Source organism: Phyllobates terribilis, unplaced genomic scaffold (assembly GCF_046119375.1).
Source record: "Phyllobates terribilis strain yellow unplaced genomic scaffold, ASM4611937v1 Scaffold_12__6_contigs__length_324123572, whole genome shotgun sequence".
NCBI classification, from domain to species: Eukaryota; Metazoa; Chordata; class Amphibia; order Anura; family Dendrobatidae; genus Phyllobates; species Phyllobates terribilis.
In genome coordinates this window covers 42,439,552-42,461,728 of record NW_027362772.1, presented here as the reverse complement: position 1 = coordinate 42,461,728, position 22,177 = coordinate 42,439,552, and the positions used below count along the sequence as shown (strand labels likewise).

General features: G+C 46.0%; 1 protein-coding gene across 1 annotated transcript in view; it reads left to right on the top strand.

Moving 5' to 3' along the window:
• The window catches only part of LOC141172011 (formyl peptide receptor 2-like), an 89,464-nt gene extending 69,357 nt beyond the window's left edge, over positions 1-20,107 (top strand). Inside the window, exon 3 of the mRNA XM_073655775.1 lies at positions 15,966-20,107. Within this exon, the coding sequence (XP_073511876.1) occupies positions 15,966-16,923 (958 nt within the window). The 3' untranslated portion in view covers positions 16,924-20,107. The remainder of the gene's footprint in view (positions 1-15,965) is intronic.
• The last annotated feature ends 2,070 nt before the right edge of the window (positions 20,108-22,177 follow it).

Sequence of the window (22,177 nt, the reverse complement as noted above, 5' to 3'; positions counted from 1 at the left end):
CTCTGGAAGGTGTCTGTGTTATGTGTCTTCTCATGTGGTCACCGAGTGGTTGTGTTGTGTATTGCAGCCTGTCAAGGACCTGCTGGCAATATTTTATTAAATTTAGGGTTCGCTCACACTAGCGTATAAATCAGACAAATGCAATCCAGTAAAAAAATTGGATTGCACTAGGACCAATGTTATTCAATGAGGCAGTGCAGATCTACATATTTCTCTCAGCTGCATGCTGTATGAAAAAAAAATGCATGCCATATGGACCATCAGTATGACATCTGATTTTTACGGATACATTATAATTTTGTAGCATAGGAAACTGTAAATGGTCCTGTAAAAGAATAATAGTTGCCGAGTAAAAAAATGGATTGCACATGGACAGCACATGGATGACAAGGGAAAAAAAAATCATCCACTGTCCTAGATTAGAATAGGACGGATTTTTAAACGCATTTGTGAGCGAAACCTTATATTGTAAAATCTTTAAAGTTTGCTTAAAGTTTAGAATTGAGAGATTTGTAAGTAAAAGCTCTTATATAACAATCTGGACTCATGGATGTACGGTCATATGTGTTGCAGATTAGTCTTATGACTAGAGATAGGCAAATGTTTTGATGTTCGGATTCATCAAAAAAATGTTCGTGTTCGAGCACCCGATCATGAACGCAAACATGAACATGGCCCCGAACTTCCCTGGTTTCCCACACTGTCATCTGCGTGAGGGGGGAAATCAGGGGCTGTGACCGGCGGTAATATCGCTACCGCCTGTAACAACGCTGCGGGGATCATGCTGTCAGCAGTGACAGTCAGCAGCAGTAAAAAGCTTACCATGGGTGATAGGCACCGGCTGATGGGATTACTACCCCCATCATTAGGCGCCTCCTGTTGACGCGCCCCCTGGGCCTGTGCTGCTGCTGCTGTGCAGGGGGAATACCCGGAGCCGGATCGCTGGGGGTTGTAGTTCTCCGTGGCGGTGACCCGGTCCGTGCCCAGGGTGGTCAAACCAGTGGCAGTCTAAACGTTGTAATAAGTGTCCGACTACGCCACCTGTGGATTGCGGTCAGTGGGGACCGCCGCTGCGCTGCCGACCACTGAGGCCGATGTTGGTTGCACAGCCGAGTATGGGATAACTCCCCACGGGAGGAGTATTGCCTCAGGGCAGCTAATGTGAGAGATGATGGGAGTGATGGTCTGAGGGTCCCAGTGCTAATGGTGCAGGAGCGGCAAGGAATCACAGAGACGGAAGGTGCAGTTCAGGGTCTTTACTGATGGTACAAGGCAGACCCTCCCGGGAGTACTGGCTAGTATAAGGGGCCTGGTCAGTCTGCGAGCAAGCAGGAGTTCCCCTGGCCAGGTGGAGTTGTAGGCCTCCCCGTTTATCTGCACTCTTCCTGGCTACCTTGCTGTCAGCGGTTACAAGTAGCCCACGTCCCTGAGTATACCGTGTGGTGCTCACCCGTATGGCTGGTGACTTGGGGCCTTCTGTTAGCCTCCGCTCCTGGATGGCAGCGCTGGTCCCTTCTCTGTGACTGAGCCTCCGGGCTTCTATGGCCAGAGGACCTGGAATCCCCTGCCGGCTGGTTTCTGCTGCTGTGTGTAGATCAGTCCCCACAGCCTCGGACTCCTGTGTCCGGTTTTAGTGTCCTTGTCCAGGGCAAACTCTGCTCAGCTCCAGCCCCTGGACTTCTGCTACTGCTCCTACAGAGCTCCTAGTTCTTCCTTTCCCTCTCCAGGCTCTGACTCTGTCTGCAGCTTCACTCTGACTGCTCTAATCCCGCCCCAGACCCAGTTTAAAAGGGCAGATTCCTCCCCTCCCAGGTCTGGGCGGACCGTGTTGCATGTTTAGGGCTCCTGACCAGAGAAACCTCCCACTTGCTCTCAGACATAATATCTCTATTACTGTGGCAACCAGACCCCTGGGGTGTCACATTCCCCCCTAGTAAATTTTAGTACTCCGGGACTAAACACATTTTTGAAGAAACATAAATACAAGGTATAACAATAACAAGACAACATATTTACAAGAAGCTTTAGTCTGTAGAGGTCACGGCGTTTCCGTGACCGGGCGTCCATATCACCCAACAAGGCGAAGTCTTGGCACAGAATAGGGGACCTGTCCAAAGCAAACCCCTTGCGTTGTCCTTGGGCGTGGCTGCAAGGGTAGACTAACTACTTTGGGCCGCAAGGAGGCCACGCCAGACAGGTTTTCTCTTCCGCGGCCGTCTTCGCAAGAGGCACCAAGGTGCAACTATCTACAAAACTGTTCCGGTTATCCAGTGTCCATAACCTGTTAGTCCAAATAAATCTGCAGGGTAACTGAGAAACATAATTAGTAACAGGCAACAAACATAAACCATAAACATTTTTCAATAAACAGTCAACTTTACAGTGCATTGATTTAGATTCTCCAGCGAGCGGGCATCTGACCTCTAGTGACTCTAGTGGACCTACGGAGCTCACTAACTGGTTCTGCACTACAGGGTGTAGGAGGTGTTATGGGCAAGCTGGGCAGCTTTCTGCGCACTCTTTGGCTCACTAGGGGTACGGCAGGCTCATTACTAGCAGAGGGTTGATCCTCCTGTACTGCTGGTGTGGACTCTTCTGCCTCTTGGGCCGGCTGCTCTTCCAGCTCTACCGGTTCCTCTGTAGGCACTTGCGGGGCTGGCTGGAGAAAGGTGAGGGCGGGTACTACGACAGCGCCGTTTACTTGTGTCCAAGACCGGGGGAAGTCTCCGAGTACGGTACTGATCATTTCTTCCCTTTCCTCTGCGGGTTGAGGGTTTCCTTGATCTTCTTCAGGGCTTTGCAGCTGCTCGGGACACTTCTTCAGGTGGTCTCTGGAGACAATGGCTGTGGTTTCTCCTCCATCCTTACTGATTACGCAGATTTTTGGGTTCTCATGGCTTGATGGCAGTACGGTGTACGGGTCCTTCTCCCACTGGTCGTCCAACTTGTGGAGCCGCCTCTTCCTCTTCAAGACCTGCTCTCCAGGTACCAGGGGAACAGCGGGAGCATACTGGTTATAAGCCTTCTCTTGCCTTTCTCTAGCTTGAGACAGACTTCGCTCGACGCTCTCCTGTACTTTCCGATACTGCTGCTGCCGTTCTGTATCCCAGTCTGCCTCTGGCGAGGTGTCCTCAGGCGTCAGGACTCCCATATCTAGGTCAATAGGCAGCTTACCAGGTCTTGCTCTCATTAGGTAAGCCGGGGTACAGTTGGTGGAACCTACAGGGATGTGGTTATACAGGTCCACCAGATCGGGCAGTTTCTCAGGCCACAGACTGCGTTCTTCCAGGGGCAATGTTCTTAGCAGATCTATCACCACCTGGTTCATCTTCTCGCAGAGTCCATTGGTTTGAGGGTGATAGGGCGTTGTTCTTATCTTCTTGCAGCCATACAGGTTGCAGAACTCCTGGAAGACCTCCGCTTCGAAGGTTGGTCCTTGGTCTGTCAACACTTGGTCCGGGTACCCGTGTGGACGGCAGAAGTGCTGCTGGAAGGCTCTAGCTGCTGTTTGAGCCGTTAAGTCCTTGACCGGGACCACCACCAGGAACCGGGAGTAATGATCTACAATTGTGAGGGCGTAGACATACCCAGATCTGCTTGGAGCCAGTTTCACATGGTCCAGGGCTACCAGTTCCAGTGGCTGTCTGGTGATGATGGGCTGCAAGGGAGTCTTCTGGCTGGCACGGTCTTTTCTTCTCAGGTGGCACGGGCCACAGTCTCTGCACCACCTTTCGATGGCTCCTCTCATGCCTACCCAGTAGAACCATTCACGCAAGAAGAACTCCAGCCTCTTCCATCCGAAATGCCCTGCTCCGTTGTGGTATGCCTCCAGAACCATAGCCGCGTCTCGTCTTGGGACCACTACCTGCCAGGTCAACTCATGTGTTCGAGAGTTAACCATTCTCCGGCACAGCTTCTCCCTGTAGAGGAACAGCTTACTTTTCTCCTTCCACAGTTGCTTGGTCTCCTCCGGAGCATCTGGATCAAGAGGGGCATCGGCCTGGGTCAGCATTTCCTTCACCAAATGGACTGCGGGATCACTGTCTTGCGTCTCCGCCCAGTTGTAGTGGGGCAAGAGATTGAACGTCACGGAGCGCCTGTCCTTCACACGGTGGGAATACAGGGTAATCCCATGACGGTGGAACGCAGGGAGCTCAACTTCTTCCAGATCTTCTGGATCTTCCCCTACGTCCGGTAAGTTCGGCATTCTAGACAGGGCATCCGCGTTGGCATTTGAGCGTCCTGCCCGGTATTTGATGGTGAATTCAAAGTTGGACAGGCGGGCCATCCATCTCTGTTCCAGGGCACCGAGCCTTGCAGTGTCCAGGTGTGTCAACGGGTTGTTATCCGTGTACACAGTGAATTTGGAGGAGGCAAGGTAATGCTTGAAACGTTCGGTCACTGCCCACACTACTGCCAGGAACTCCAGCTTGAATGAGCTATAATTCTCAGGGTTCCTCTCCGTGGGCCGTAGCTTTCGGCTGGCGTAAGCGATTACCCGTTCTTTCCCTTGCTGGATCTGGGACAGTACGGCTCCTAGCCCGATGTTGCTTGCGTCCGTGTGGAGGATAAAGGGCTGGCTGTAGTCTGGATATGCCAGGATTTCATCCCCCGTGAGGGGCATCTTCAGCTGGCAGAAGGACTCCTCTTCCAGCTTTTACCACCTGAAGGGCGGCTTCTGGTTTTTGGCTTTCCGAGATTGACCTATCAGGAGGTCCTGCATAGGGGCTGCCATTTTGGTGAAACTGGGAATGAATCTTCGGTAGTAGCCTACCAACCCGAGGAACTGCCGCACTTCCTTTATGCTGGAGGGTCTTGGCCAGTCCTTAATTACGGTGATCTTATCAGGGTCGGGAGCCACTCCGTCAGCACTCACCACGTGTCCCAGGTACTGCACCTTTGGTTTCAGGAGGTGACACTTGGAGGGTTTTACCTTTAGGCCGTAGTTTGCCAGAGCTTCAAACACTTCTGCCAGGTGTTTCAGGTGGTCCTCGTAGGTCTTGGAATAGACGATGACATCGTCCAGGTATAACAGGACCGTCTCGAAGTTCCGATGTCCCAGACAGCATTCCATCAACCGTTGGAAGGTTCCTGGTGCGTTGCAGAGCCCGAACGGCATACAGTTAAATTCGCTGAGACCCATCGGGGTGGTGAATGCGGTCTTCTCCCGGTCCGCCTCTGCTACAGGAACCTGCCAGTACCCGCTAGTGAGATCCAAAGTAGAGAAGAAGTTAGCAGATTTTAATTCAGCTAAGGACTCTTCTATCCTTGGTAACGGGTACGCATCTTTGTGTGTGATACGGTTGACCTTCCTGTAGTCTACACACATTCTCATAGTGTTGTCTTTCTTTTTCACTAAGACTAGTGGAGCTGCCCAGGGGCTACAGCTGTCCCTGATTACCCCAGCCTCCTTCATGTCTCTAAGCATCCCCTTGGCGTGTTGGTAGTGTGCAGGGGGTACGGGTCGGTATCTCTCCTTTATGGGAGGATGGTCTCCCGTGGGGATGTGGTGTTCTACCACCTTTACTCGCCCGAAGTCTAGCGGGTGTTTACTAAACACTCTCTCGTACTCTCGAACCACCCGATAGACTCCCTGTTTCTGGTGTGAGGGAGTGGAGTCAGTACCCAAATGCAGTTGCTGACACCAGTCCTCCATTGGTTTCTTAGAGCCGTTACCTTCCTCTGGTTGAGATGGAGGCAAGGGTTCCACGGCCTGTACAGAATTCTGGTTTATGGTGAACAATTTGGCTAGCGAGGCATACCGGGGCAGGTGTACTTCTCTCTCCCCGATATTTATGATGCGAACGGGCACCCTCCCATGGCGTACATCGACCACCCCCCGTGCTGTCAAAATGGTGGGCCTACTGTCTGAGTAGACGGGTTCTACCACTGCTTGGTAGTCTCTACCTCTTAGACCAATAGCTGCCCAGCACCAAATCATCATCTCCCTTTTTGGGGGCATGGCAATAGGGAACGGGTCACACATTCTCACGCTACCTATCTCACCACCAGATAGTTCCACCTGTTGCCGCTTCATCAGTGCCCGGATCTCTTTTTGGAGCACACGCTGCTGGCCGGAACTGGCGTTCTTGGCAACCTGCTGTAAAATGAGAATCACCTCTGCAAGACAATTTTCAATCACATTAGTTCCCAAGGTTATTCTAGGGTGACTCTCATGACGGTCTATGTCCACTATAATCAGTCCTTGTGCCGCCAGTTCGACTTTACCGATCTTAATGGTCACCTCTTTGAATCCCACCTGCGGCACGGGCTGACCATTGCTGGCGATGATACTCAGGTCGTCATCTGGGTAGCGGGTTATGTCCGAGTCATTCCAGTACTGCTTGAAGAGCACGTACGGGATGGTGGTGACCTGTGACCCGGTGTCTAATAGGGCACTCATAGGAATGCCATCCAGTACCACAGGCAAGATTGGACGTCCCCCTACGTATTTATCACACCAGTTTGATGGGCCTGATGGTCTTATGCCTGGTAGTTGGCCCTCTACCCCAGGTTGTGCCCGTTTAAATGACAGTACCTTGCCACATGTCCGGGTTGATTGCAGCGGCGGCAGATGGGTCGTCCGTCCTCGTTGTATCTGTCGCTGGGCCTTCCTCTGGCCGGTGGGGTCCTCCTCAGTCGGCGCCACGGGACGTCCTCCGGTCCGGATGCCAGCTGGATCTTTCCTGCAGAAGAGACCTGTAAAGACTGCACAGTTCTGGTTAGCGCGGCAACGCTCTTAGTCAGCTCATGGACCTGATGGTGCAGGTCTGTAGCCGGGTCACTGTTTAAAGCCTGCGCATCAGCTCCCACAGGCCCTGCAGACAAGGGCGCCGTCTCCTGGTGGTAAGTGATAGCAGGGCGCCTGTGGGTCACAGCGCCACCTGGTGCCAGTTCTCGGAGCACCCGGATGGCTCTGTCCTTGAACTGTGCAAAGTCCAGGTCAGGGTCCTGTAAGGCCATTGCCCGCAACTGGGTTTGGTGGGCATTGCACAGTAGACCCTCAATAAATTGTTCAGTCAACAGCTTATCTTCATTTCCCACGCTGTCAGGGTCTGCCTGCTTAATGGCTCTCAGGGCCTCTTGTAGGTTTAGAGCATAGTCTCTTATACTCTCATGTGCCCGCTGTTTACACCCGTAAAATCTGAGCTTTATTTCGGCTGAGGTGCGGGTGTCAAATGTGTCTTTCAGCCGAGTTAGTATGTCTCTGACAGTCCTCTTCCTCCCAGGTGGCCAGGACTTTACCTCCCTTTGGGCTGCCCCGATTAATTGAGCCACCAGGATGCTCACTTTTTGCTCTTCTGTGAGGGGGTACACCTGGAAGAGGCTATCCAGTCTTTCTCTAAAGTCATTTAGAGTATGTGACTCCCCTGAGTACTGGGGTAGCCAGGGTGCCCCCGGGATATAGGGCATGGTGAATGGCATGACTGCTGCAGCGGTTGCGCTGGCGGTGGATGTGGCAGTGGAGCTCCCCTCGGTGTCCGACATCCTCCTTCCCCCCTAGTGGACCGTGGCCTACCTTGCGATGCTCTTCTTCCGTAGGCCGCGGCTCCGCAGTCGATCGTCGGGGTTGAGGACCTGGCGTCGCGCTCCGATGACGTCAGCGTCGCTCTTCCTTCCTTCCAGGACCTTGCGCAGCGTCAGAGCGTGGGACGGAGCGTGGGGCGGAGCTTCGGATCTCGCGCGCTTTCGGCGTCCACGCCCCTCTTCTTCCCGTGCGGCGTCCCGAAGATGGCGTCCGAAGGCGGGAAGCAGCTGCGGATGGCAGGAAGAAGGCAGAAGACGGCGGGAAACGGTCCAAGATGGCGTCTGATGGCGGGAATCGGCTCCGGACGGCGGGAAACTTCACCACAGGTAAGTATAAAAGTCTCTTCTTCAGGCACGCAGTACCCGGTGGTTGCGGGCACGAAATCCTGCCGACTACGCCAAAGTTGACGCGCCCCCTGGGCCTGTGCTGCTGCTGCTGTGCAGGGGGAATACCCGGAGCCGGATCGCTGGGGGTTGTAGTTCTCCGTGGCAGTGACCCGGTCCGTGCCCAGGGTGGTCAAACCAGTGGCAGTCTAAACGTTGTAATAAGTGTCCGACTACGCCACCTGTGGATTGCGGTCAGTGGGGACCGCCGCTGCGCTGCCGACCACTGTGGCCGATGTTGGTTGCGCAGCCAAGTATGGGATAACTCCCCACGGGAGGAGTATTGCCTCAGGGCAGCTAATGTGAGAGATGATGGGAGTGATGGTCTGAGGGTCCCAGTGCTAATGGTGCAGGAGCGGCAAGGAATCACAGAGACGGGAGGTGCAGTTCAGGGTCTTTACTGATGGTACAAGGCAGACCCTCCCGGGAGTACTGGCTAGTATAAGGGGCCTGGTCAGTCTGCGAGCAAGCAGGAGTTCCCCTGGCCAGGTGGAGTTGTAGGCCTCCCCGTTTATCTGCACTCTTCCTGGCTACTTTGCTGTCAGCGGTTACAAGTAGCCCACGTCCCTGAGTATACCGTGTGGTGCTAACCCGTATGGCTGGTGACTTGGGGCCTTCTGTTAGCCTCCGCTCCTGGATGGCGGCGCTGGTCCCTTCTCTGTGACTGAGCCTCCGGGCTTCTATGGCCAGAGGACCTGGAATCCCCTGCCGGCTGGTTTCTGCTGCTGGGTGTAGATCAGTCCCCACAGCCTCGGACTCCTGTGTCCGGTTTTAGTGTCCTTGTCCAGGGCGAACTCTGCTCAGCTCCAGCCCCTGGACTTCTGCTACTGCTCCTACAGAGCTCCTAGTTCTTCCTTTCCCTCTCCAGGCTCTGACTCTGTCTGCAGCTTCACTCTGACTGTTCTAATCCCGCCCCAGACCCAGTTTAAAAGGGCAGATTCCTCCCCTCCCAGGTCTGGGCGGACCGTGTTGCATGTTTAGGGCTCCTGACCAGAGAAACCTCCCACTTGCTCTCAGACATAATATGTCTATTACTGTGGCAACCAGACCCCTGGGGTGTCACACTGTCATTGTACACAAGCGCCACTGATGGGAGAAGAAATCTCTCATCAGCGCGCTTGCACAGTGAAAGTAAAAAAAAAGTTAAAATAAATAATTATTTTAATAAAAATAATAAACACATCATACTCAACTATCACTCACCTGCACCTTGATCTCGATGTTCTCGTCCCCTGTAAAAAATAAAAAAACACCATATACTCACCTTACAGCTAATCCCCAAAGCCATGGTCACCGGCAATAAAGGTAAAATAAACCAACCTCATCCTCACCTGTTTGCCGCAGTCCATATACCCAGTGTCTCTCAACAATCTCAGTGATAGCACGGCCACATCCAGAGATGTGACTGTTCTATCCGGCAGCCAGCAATACACTGACACTGGCTCTATGGCTCCTGCAGTGTATCGCGAGATGCTGCTGACTGGGTTCAAACATCTGATGGTCATCTGAGAGCTCCAGTGATCTCACTTACTGCTTTAGTGCTTTGGGGGAATTTTCTCACACAGCTCTAATTTCGTAAGTGAGATCATTGGAGCTCTCAGCTGATCATCAGCTGTTTAACCTCAAGTGACCTCAGCCCCAGCAGCAGCGCAGCACTATACACTGACAGGAGTGATTACACTCCTGTCAGTGTATACAGTGCTGTCTTCTACAACAGTGACATTAGTGATTACTGATGTCACTGCTGTAGAAGTGACCCAGATCACCGTGGGATACTTGGATTACAGCATGATGGCGGACAGGTGAGGAACATGGTTGTTTTATATTTTTGTTTTTTTACGGAAGATCCAGGGATTCGGGGACTGGGCATGTAATCAAAGCATTATTAAAATCATGTGGAATCTTATTTAAATAAAAGACTTTATTCTGGAGGTGCCTTTTTTGAAAAAGCATCGTAAACCTTTGCTAAAGGGTTAGTAATGGGAATGTCTTATAAACGCCTCTCCATTACTAACCTGGGCTTCATGTCAGCCGCCAATACAAGGCTGACATGAACCCCAACCCTATTACCCCACTCGCCACCGCTGAATGGCAATGGGAAGAGCAAGGATAAGAGCCAGAATTGGCGCATCATATAGATGCGCCATTTCTGGGTCCGCTGAGGGCTGATATTATTAGCCTCAGAGGGGGCCAGGATCCATTGACCTTTCCCTGACTATTAATATCAGCTCATAGCTGTCTGTTTAGCCTTTGCTGGTTAGATTTTAAAGGCAAACACCTGTGAGATCTTATTAAAAGCCAGGTCACATCTTTGGCTAATGGCCCTCTCCCCTGCTACTAATAACAGCTCCGAGCAGTCTGCTTTCCTTCTGCTGTTTACGAAAATCATGCAGGAGCCCATGCCTTTTTTTTTTAAAATTCTTCACTTTATTTCATTTATAAGAAATCCCATGCTCACTGTGATTGTTTTTAACGCTGATTAAACTCAATCGCAGTATGTCAAGTTCTGTAGTGGAGACGCAAGTCTCTGCTGCATATTTTGATGATTTGAAATGTCATTACATGCAATGGATCCGCATGTACTGACAAAACAAATGGGGCATTAGAATGCCACATTTTGGATGCAGTGGAAATACTCACCCCTGGTCCGATGGTAATCCAAGGGTTAGGGTATGTGCACATAATCCAGACAGGCAGCATTTTAGATGCAGAATACTTTATCCTGCATCCAAAGCGCTGCATTCTATTGAATGCAGGTGAATCCACATATGTTCATTGAACCATGCGATTCACCACATTCAGTACATTGTACTGATCAGATTTCTCCTGCGGAAACTATCGACTCAACAAGAGAAATTAACATGGTCCTGATCGTGTGCACATACCCTTAAAGCGATGTACCACTTTTCTTTTTTCAAATATCTTTATTTAGCTCCAAAACTCAAATAAAAATGCATGCAAAAATGCATCAAAAACTCTGCAGCAAGGTGAATGAGAAACGTGAATTGTCATTCACACGTTGAGTATCTTTGACTTGCAGATTTGGTGCAGAAAATAATCTTCAGCATGCCAATTCTCTGTGCGTTTTTTCATTGCATTCAATGGCTGAAAAACGCAGGCAAAATGCATCAAAAGCCAAAATAGAAAATAATCTTCTACATGTCAATTCTCTGTGCATTGAATACTCTGAAAAAACGCATCATAATCAAGATTAAAGAGCGTGAAAAATTGTGGCAAAAAAGCAGGCAACAAAACAAATCAATATTGCTGTAAAATCGCGGCAAAAACGCAATGTGTGAACATAACCCTATTCTGCAAAAAACATGCAAAGCAAAAAATCCTGATAAAAAAAACAAGATGTGTGCATGATATTTCTAGACCCTCATAGACTTTGCTGGTACTGTAAAACTCAGCAGAAAATTAGCATAAGAAAAGCAGAAAAATGTGGGACATCGCTTTAAGGGTATGTGCACACGATCAGGAGCCTCTGCGGTTTGGATACTGCATGCTTATGCAACGTCAAATCCACAGCACCAGATGTTACAGAATACTCGATGGGATTTCTTGAAATCGCATGTCCACAACGTGTTCACCTGTGCATTTGGATCACCCATGAACACGGACATGCAGCACGTCTTTTAAGACCGCACCATGTCAATTTCTCTTGCGGAGTCGCTGGTTTCCGCAAGAGAAATCTGATCAGTACAATGTATTGAATGTGGTGAATCGCATGGTTCAATGAACACATGCAGATTCACCTGCGTTCAATAGAACACAGCACTTTAGAAGCAGCATAAAGTATACTGTGTCCAAAGAGCTGCTTGTCTGGATCATGTGCACATACCCTAAGCCTTGGATTACCATCAGATCAGGGGTGACTATTTTCACTGCATCCAAAACAGTGCAGTCTAATGCCACATTTGTTTTGTAAGTACATGCAGATCCACTGCATCTAATTACAGTTCAATCGGTCAAAATCTGCAGCGGAGACTTGTGCCTCCGCTACAGAAATTGACATGCAGCGGGTGAGTTTACATAGCATACAAAACAATGCTTATAAATTAAATAAAATGAAGAAGTACAAAAAAAAATGGCGTGGGCTCCTGCATGATTTTCGTAAAGAGCAGAAGGAAAGCAGACCACTGGAAGCTGTTATTAGTAGTCGGGGAGGGGGCCATAAGCCAAAGACGTTCCCTGGCTTTTAGCAACAGATCACAGCTGTTTGCTTAGCCTTTACTTGCTAGATTACAGGGGACCCCAGAAAAAAATTGACTTAAGGTCCCTCTTTAAAATCTAACCAGCAAAGGCTAAACAGACAGCTGTGAGCTGATATTAATAGTCAGGGAAGGGGCCATGGATCCTGGCCCTCTCTGATGCTACTAATATCAGCCCTCAGTGGACCCAGAAATTGTGAATCCATAAGATGTGCCAATTCTGAGGCTTAGCATTGTTCTTACCACTGCTTTGTATTGGTGGCAAATGGCGTATAAAGGGTGGGGGTTCATGTCAGCCTTGTATTGGCGGCTGACATGAAGCCCAGGTTAGTAATGGAGAGGCGTTAATAAGATGTCCCATTACTATCCCCGTAGCAAAGGTTTACAATGCTTTTTCAATAAAGACATGGCTAGAATAAAGTCTTTCATTTAAATAAAATTCCACATGGTTTTAATCATATATTTATTACACACCCAGTCCCGAATCCCTCGATCTTCTGTAAAAAAAAAACAAAAAAAAAACATATCCCTCACCTGTCCAATGTCATGATGTAATCTGAGTGTTCTACTGTGATCCGGGTCACTTTTACAGCAGTGACATCAGCAATCACTGTTGTAGAAGACAGCACTGTATACATTGACAGAAGTGTAATCACTCCTGTCAGTGTATAGTACAGTGCTGCAACGGCTGAGGTCACTTACAGCATTAAGTGCTGCATGGGAATATTCCCCCACAGCACTAATGCCGTAAGTGAGATCGCTGGAGCTTTGAGCTGATCATCAGCTGTTTGAACTTTGGTGACCCCAGTCAGCAGCTTCTCTTGATACACTGCAGGAGCAAGTGCTCCTGTCAGATAGGACACCGGATAGGATGGTCACATCTCTGGATGTGACCGTGCTATCACTGAGATCATCGTGGGACACTCGGTACCTGGACTGTGGCGGATAAGTGATGATGAGGTTGGTTTATTATTTTACAATTTTTGCAGGTGACCATGGCTTCGGGGATTAGCTGTAAGGTCAGAATATGGTGTTTTTTTAGTTTTTAGTTTTTACAGGGGATGAGAACATTGGGCTTAATATACAGGCAAGTGATAAGTGAGTATGATGTGTTTATTATTTTTATTTAAATAATTATTTATATTAACTTTTTACTTTCACTTTCACTGTGCAAGCGCGCTGATGAGTGATTACTTCTCCCGTCAGCGGCGCTTTTGTACAGTGACAAAGGGTGCCGGATGATGGGGTACAAGTCCCATCAGTCGGCGCCTGTCACCCGTGGTAAGCTTTTTACCGCTGGTGACTGTCACAGCTGCGGAGATCACGCAGACGGCTGACAGCATGATCCCCACAGCACTGTTATCGATGGTAACGATCTTACTGCCGGTCACAGCCCCTGATTCCCATGGGTCACTGTCACAGCTGTGGGGATCACGCTAACAGCATGATCCCTGCAGCTCTGTTACTGACGGTAGCAATATTACTGCCAGGCACAGCCCTTGATTCCTGCAATGTCACAAAGATGACAGCATGGGAAACCAGGGATGTTCATGCCATATTCATGTTTGGGGCCGATTTTTGCGCAATAGCTAGGTAACTCGAACATGAATCCAAATGTGCCATATCCGTGCTGAATTTGAAACTTGCGATTGTTCGTCGAACATATTTGCTCATCTCTACTTATAACTAGTAATGAGCAAGAACTAAAATGCTCGGGTGCTCGAAGCTTGGGTCGAGCAAATTGGAATACTCGGGTGCTGGACCCGAGCAACGAGCCCAATGTAAGTCTATGGGAAACTCGAGCATTTTTATGGCGGTCCCCCCGGCGGTCTGCAGAGGGTCTTCAAATTGCCCAAATCGATGGGAACGGTGTTCAATTAAATGTCAGGCAGGTAGAATAAATAGGCAGACAGGCAGGCAGAGTATATAGGAGGGTGCATGAAAAACATAGCAGGGCAATTGGAACACACCAGTGCCCTCCGATTTTCATGCACCCGTCTCTTTAAAAAAGCCGGCTGGCAATTCATCAGCGGCATACATCGGTACCAGAAAGAATAGATCATCACACATAGATTAGATAGATAGAAACATGTCAGTCACATATATAATAAGTACAGTGATAGTGCTGATTACTGTATTTGTCAATTAGTGTTAAAATAAAGGATTTATTTTAAAAAAAATTGGCGTGGGGCTCCCCGTAATTTTAGTCTCTAGCGGAGGTTAAGCAGACAGCTGGGGCAGATGTTTGAAGCCTGGGAAGGGGGTAATACCCACGGAGGTTCCCAGGCTACTAATATCAGCCCCTAGCTGAATACCTAGCCTTTACTAGCTATTAAAATGGGGGACCCCCAAAAAAATGACATGGGGTCCCCCCTATTTTAATAGCTACCAAAGGCTAGACAGACAGCTGGGGGCTGATATTAATAGCCCAGGAAGGGTGCCATGAATATTGGCCCCCTCCCAGGCTAGAAACACCAGCTGTCAGCCGCTCCAGAATTGGCGCATCCATAGGATGTGCCAATTCTGGCACTTAGCCTCGCTCTTCCCACTGCCCTGTAGCGGTGGCAGTGGGGTAATAGGGCTAGGGTTGATGTCAGCTTATAATGCCAGCTGACATCAAGCCCAGATTAGTAATGGAGAGGCGTCTATAAGACACCCCCATTACTAACCCCATAGTCAAAGTAAAAAAAAAACTCTAACTCCCAGAATAAAGTCCATTAATTGAAATAAACACACAATTCTTTAATGTTCTAAATTAAACCATATTTACCATCACGCCCATTCCAGCTGAAGCCAATGTCTTCTGCCATTTTTTTTTTCGGTCCCCCATTTTAATAGCTGGTAAAAGCTAGGTATTGAGCTGGGGGCTGATATTAGTAGCCTGGGAATCTCCGTGGGTATTACCCCCTTCCTAGGCTTCAAACATCTGCCCCAGCCATCTGCTTAACCTCCACTAGAGACTAAAATTACGGGGAACAATACGCCAATTTTTTTTTTTAATAAATCCTTTATTTTAACACTAAATGACAAGTACAGTAACCAACACTATCACTGTACTTATTATATATATGACTGACATGTTTCTGTCTATCTAATCTATGTGTGATGCTCTATTCTTTCTGTTCTAAATTGTCGTGTGCCGGTGTATGCTGCTGATCAATTGCCGGCCGGCTTTTTTAAAGAAACGGGTGCATGAAAACACTGTTATTTTTTTTTTAATAAATCCTTTATTTTAACACTAAATAACAATATACTTACCAACACTGTTACTGTACTTATTATATATGTGACTGACATGTTTCTATCTATCTAATCTATGTGTGATGCTCTATTCTTTCTGTTCTAAATTGTCGGGTACCAGTGTATGCCCCTAATGAATTCCCGGCTTTTCATGTTTCACTGTGGGCACTGTTCCCATCAATTTGGGAAATCACTGTAATGCCACAACCACCATGGCAGTGACACTACAGTGAGTGGCAGACATTCCCTGGATGATTGGTGCTCTAAATAGCGCCAAACATGCAGGATGGGGACCCGAGCTCCTGCCCGAGCATCGCGCAAGTACTCGGCGAGCTCCGAGCATCTCGAGTACTGAGATGTTCGGGCGAGTACCGAGCAGTGGCAAGCATGCTCACTGATCATTACTTATAACCCTTCCCACATTTTCTTACTGTAATTTCAAAAGGTTCCAAGGGTTTTTCTGGGCAAATAAAGTCAAACAACAAATGTGTTCACTGACCTCTTTTTCTAGAATGGTGAGAATATCCCCTCTAGAAATGGTTTTAATTCATGAAACAAATCCTTCATTTCCATAATGTCTACCCTTTAATATCTTCTCAGGTCACCTGACAATTTCTATGACCATTATAGTGATAGCATTACACAGAAGACGGTTATTACCTTATTCAGCATTGTTTTTGTTCTCGGGATTATCGGTAATGGGTTAGTCATCTGGATTGCCGGATTCAGGATGAAGAACACAATCAGTGCGGTGTGGTTCCTCCACCTGGCCATCGCGGACTTCCTGTGTTGTGCTTCTCTCCCACTGAGAATTGTTAACTGGAATATGTTTTTCATAAATTTATCATATTGCATTTTGAACATGTTTCTGTTTAATCTAAACGTGACCACAAGTGTTCTACTCCTGATGGCCATGAGTATTGACCGCTGGGTATCCGTTATGTGGCCAATTTGGGCCAAAGTTCATAGAACTTGTAAACTAGTGAACGTCACTGCAGCGATCATTTGGGGTATGAGCCTAATTGTAACTGGTTTAGTGTTTTACGTATATGGAATCTATGTAGGTGGTTTAGATGAATGGTGCTTTTATTTATATTTCATAAATTATTATAACCCTGACTTATATCAGCCGATTCAGCTGATCAGACTACTCATAATGTGTGTAATCCCTTTTCTCATCATCTTCACCAGTTATGTTACCATCTTCTACAAACTTAGAAAAAGTAAGAGATCCCGAAGATCTCAGAGATCCTCAAGGATCATCACCGCTGTTATATTGTGTTTCTTCATCTGCTGGTTTCCATATTACATCTGGCCACTAACAGACCGGGATAAGCTGCATGACTTTCAATATTATACAGTACATACTATTGTTATCATCCTGGCTTATGTTAACAGTTGCATGAATCCAATCATTTATGTTTTCATGTCACCTGATTTCCAACAAGGATTCTTCAGATCCATCCCCTACAGGCTAGAAAGAGCCTTAGGTGAAAATTCTAATGACCTGAGCAGACATCGAAAAAATACAGGAAATACTCACACTACTGATGTGTAATATATAATCCTGTTATCTCTAGCAAGTGAGAATTTGAAGATTTGGCTATTTTTTTGCTTTCTTTCCTTCTTCCTCTCATTCCAAGATCCATAACATTTTATTTTTCCATCAACACAGCCTGATGAAGTATTAATATTTGCAGAATGAGTTTTAGTTTTGAAAAATGCCCTATATTTTACCATGTAATGTGCTTAAAAATGGGTGGGAAAAAATCCAAGTAAAGTTAAATGGGTGAAATAAAAATTGCAATTTCACTATATTTCATATTAATTGAGGAATAAAACTGACCAGACATGATCTCCCGGGTTATTGCAACTATGTCAATTAAAGATGAGTGGATTGATCTGCAATTAACATGCAGATTAACTCCATATCTGCAGGTTAATAGCATTTTTTTCTGAAGGCAGTTTCTCTTTAAAGGTGTTGTTCTTTCCAAACTGATAAGTCTGCAGAAATTCAATCAATTGGGTAATTATAAGAGCACTCCACAATTACATCTATCCTACAGAAAATGGAATAAGTTGCTAAAATTAGACAAAAGTGCCATTTTATTTAAATAAACAACATACATAAGAGTAAAAATGAATAAAATTGATGTATAAACAGAGATATGCGCTCATACAATGGTCACTCATAAAGGGTGTGTGCAGCAGCTATCTAGCTAGCTCAAGATTACCTACTTATAAATGACCAAAAGATAATGGTCAAAGGGTACAAACCCTAAGGTGTGAACTTCGCACAAATATGTATATATGAATGCATAATATTGCCTATCACATTGATCAATATATGTGTCCCACCACATAGCTCATGTTTTGAGGTGGTGGAGATACATAGATGATGTTTTCCTCCTCTTGACTGGTTCCTTATCAGAATTGAGATATAGTTCTTATATCTTGGTGTCACAAAATATGAGTAAACTAACTACATAATTATATAAGAACAAACTATTAAAATTTGAAAGTCATCATATTAGAAAAATTGTTGAATCCTTATGATATAGTGAATTATTATAAGTCAATAGAATAGTTAGTGTAAAAAGTTGATAGAGATGCATAATATTTGACCATAACAGATACATTTAAAGATAATAATAATAATAATATTTTTTATTTATATAGCGCCAACATAATCCACAGCAGTTTACAATTAAGCGGGGAAATGTACAGACAATAAATTCAATACAAGTTAAGACAGTTTAAACAGTTACATTAGGAGTGAGGTCCCAGCTCGCAAGCTTACATTCTACAAGGAAATGGGGGCACTCAATAGGTGAAAAGTGCTTGTTATTTCAGGTCTAGCAATTATAATAAATAGGGATTTTCATATAAAGCTGCATGATCCGGTTATCACCCCATATGTTTAAGTGCAAGAATCAAATATTTAGTGCAGTTATCGTGTGCATGGAGGGTGTGGAGACAGATGAATAGTAGGGAGCAGATTCTGAATAATATTTAGAAGGAGGGAACAGGGAAAAGTTAGTTTACTGAGTAGTTAAGGTGGTAGGCTTGTTTAAAGAGATGGATTTTTAAAGCACGCTTGAAGATTTGGGGGCTAGGCATCAGTCGGATCGCCTGGGGTAGTGCATTCCTGAGAACTGGTGCAGCACGAGAGAAGTCTTTTAGATGGAGGTGCGAGGTTCGGATTATGAGGGATGTTGGGATGTTAGATAGGTGTCTTTCCTATAATCCTACTGAAAAAGTGGAAAGAGAAATCAATGTGCATTGATCGCACCACTTTATTAGACTTTATATCTCATTAACTTATATTGAGGAAAACAATGAAATTGCCAAAATTGTAAGATGGCTTTGGCCTATGCCAGGCAGATTTTTGCCTGATATTGATGAGTTTAAAATCCCCCCTCTTACTTTATTCTGATATTGGCTCTTTAAAGGCACAAACTCAATCTCTCCTTACAAGCAAACCATACAAGAGCTATTTTCCCTGTTTGAGCTGTGTCAATTGTAGTAGGATGAGAAACCCCTTTATGACATACAATGTATTCGTACATCATAGATCACCTCCTCTTCTTTGACGTGGGCTCTGGCTCTGAGCCCGCATCTGTTCAGCTGCATTTAACACAATTGCATCACTAACTCCGTCCATCGGAACCCCTGTTATTTGATCACGGGGGGGCTGATGGATTGGCATGACAATCGGGGGTCTGCAGAAGACCCCCATTCTTGCCATTGCTGATCTGCTATGAGTGCTGCCCAGTGGTCGGCGTTCATAGCAGATGAGCATTTCTGGTACACATAGCAGGGTTGAAGCCACTGATCAAGTGATCAGAAGATCGCAGCATCAAGTCTCCTAAGGAGACTACTGAAACAGATGGAAAGCAAAAAAAAAATGTTTTTAAAAAAGATTAAAAAAAATTAAAAATATAAAAGTTCAAACCACCACCTCTTTGCCCCATTCAAAATAAAACAACAAAAAATAAAGCGGCATTTAATTAGTTAACCGAGGCGGGTGGATCGTTACTCCACCCTCATTTTTTTGGGGTACAGGACAGCTGTTTTTTTCAGCGGTAATATAATCTCAGACATTTATACATCAATCACAAGATGGTGGACAGCAGATTCCAATATAGAAAGGTGCACAATAGGTAGAATGTGTCCTGTGCCGTGAGAACCTTACAAGTATATATGTTGTTTCTTTGTAACATTGATGTTAAAACGTCTTACTAATTACTAATATAATCTTATATATCTGTAACCTGGGAAGTATTTGCTATAAAAGTTGTATGAGTAAATGTACGACGTATTTCACTGTGTCTCGATAATAAAATTGTTATGATCACAATAAGAAAGAAAAATTGTAATAATGTCGATCGGTATAGTAATGTGTCTCTGGATATTAAACTTATTCTTCAAAGTTGTGTTTCTTATAGAGGTGATATCATCTAAGTCATTTATCAATTATTCACAGAATGGGGGACCCCAAATTCCAATATAGATGTTGGTCCTGAGATGGGACGTATCCTGCACTATGAGAATATGACATTACGTGTAGATGTTGCGCTCTTTTTTGCACTCATGGAAAAATTTTCTAACACATATAATCTTTTATGCCTGTAACCTGAAATGTATTTGATAAATGGAAAAAGCAAAAATTGCACAAGAAAATGTATGAAATGTATCAGTATTATACAATTATAGAAATGTTATAATGCAAAAATAAAAAATGGCAAAAATTAAATGAGTCATCAAATGATGTTAACTTTGGCTATTTAAACAAACAGTGTGAAAATGATTTTTTTTATGTATTATAAATTCTACATTATGTTACCATGTGGTATGATAATTAAGAGAGATGAGTGGAACAGGCAAAAGTCAAATTCACCTATTCAGAACAATTGACTCAATGGGCCACAAAAGACATGCTTAATGCCTGGCTATTAGCTGGCACTTACACATTACATGGCTGCGGATAATCATTTGTTGCCAACAATCTATAGAGAAAGAGAAAGAGATAGAGCTGGAAGTGATTGATCACTGTGGTTATCATATCACATTCATATAGAAGCAACAACTAATATCGCTAAAAGTAAATTAAGTGAATCTATGACTTCCTCACAAGCAGCGAGTGTTACAGAGGACTGATTTTTTTGTGCACCTGATATAATTGATGCACAATAGGACACACATATACAACTTACCAATACTGCGGCTTATTGCAATTGCCCCTTGTGAACAATGGCTCCAGAGAGATCCTGCAGAATCCCACTGCTGCCACCACATGTGACGAATCCACACCTCGCCACCCACCTGATATCACAATTACGTCAGCACGTGATACGGATCTGCCCTTTGCACCAATGTGACGTTGCACACCCCCTCGGGGATGCGCAAGGTCAGATTGATACAGTTCTACACAGACATCCCCTTTCCACAAAGGTACAGAAAGGTACCGTGAGTGAGAAGATGTAGCCCACTCAGTCACTGACATGGCACTCCACTCACTCACACCCCTGAAAGGCTGAGAGGCCCCTTCACAAGCCCCAGTGAAGCAGAACCTTGTCAGCTTGGAAGAGATGCCACCAGTTTCTATTAGATATCATTCCCACTAGGATCGGTGGATTATATTGGGCCAGAAACCAGGTAGCGTGTTCGTTGGACTGAACAATGGACATGAGAGTTTGTGGATCGAGATAAAAGAGCACCCCAAGGATAAATTATATATTTAATCTCCTTAAGGGCACACTAGACAATACACTATATACATAAGGGTTATACATACATAATGGTCAGAGATGCAAACTCAATAGTAGTGGTACAAAAGATACAAGCAGATATTAAGAGTCAGTTACTAGTCAGATGAAAGGCCTGGCTTGTGAGGGAGGGGCTGCCACATGAGAGGCTGGTGGTCCCCTTTGTTGCAGTACTTCTCCCACACAACATGTCGTCACTACCTCCCAGGGAAAAAAGACACAGAGCTAGGGCTGCTGGAACTCTTAACCCCTCTGGGTCACTCCCCCTCCTGCCCCCTTGATTGACCTAAATCTCCAGCCCTGGTCTCTCTCATCTAAAAACTACAAAAACTAACATGGGCTATACTTTCTTAATGGACGGTCATAGGGAGCTGGTTCTGGTGTCATCGGATCCAGCCGGAGCCCTGCTATGCATCGAGACCAAACACAGGGGCCCTAGAGGTTTCTGAAAGGCTGTGCCATGTATCTCCCTATCCCTGCACGCTAGATTGTGATGGAAGCTAGGGTGACATTCTTCATGTTCGAGAGATTCCAAAATCTATTTGGTATATCACTGGGATGTATCGTATTCCCATAACTTGGTATTCAATTATACTTGCCTGACACAAAGGATATGCCGCATGGCTGGGGTTTACAGGGGACCTCCCTGTAGCAGCTACACAGCTGCTGGTGGGGGGTTTTGTCACTCACTGTCCCTCAGCCCCCTCCCTTCTGCTTGCTGCAAAAGTGTCTGGTTACAGCTGTACACTGTAGATCTATATAATCCCCTGCCAAACAGGGCACAATGATTGAAATGGGATTATAGCTTCAGTATTCTTATCACCCCTGGTCACTTTTATAGTGGGCTTTGTCCTTGGAGATTTTTAGTTGGTCTTTTTTTGGGAAGAGGAGAATTGTGTAAAACAAAAGAGAAGTTATAAAAAGTCAACGTGTAACTGCAGTCGTCTCCCTTACAAAGAGTGTGCGTCAACAAATAGGAGCAGGTCATCGCCATAAAGTACAATATACTCCATACTTTTTCAATATTAAATTCCCAAAATGTTT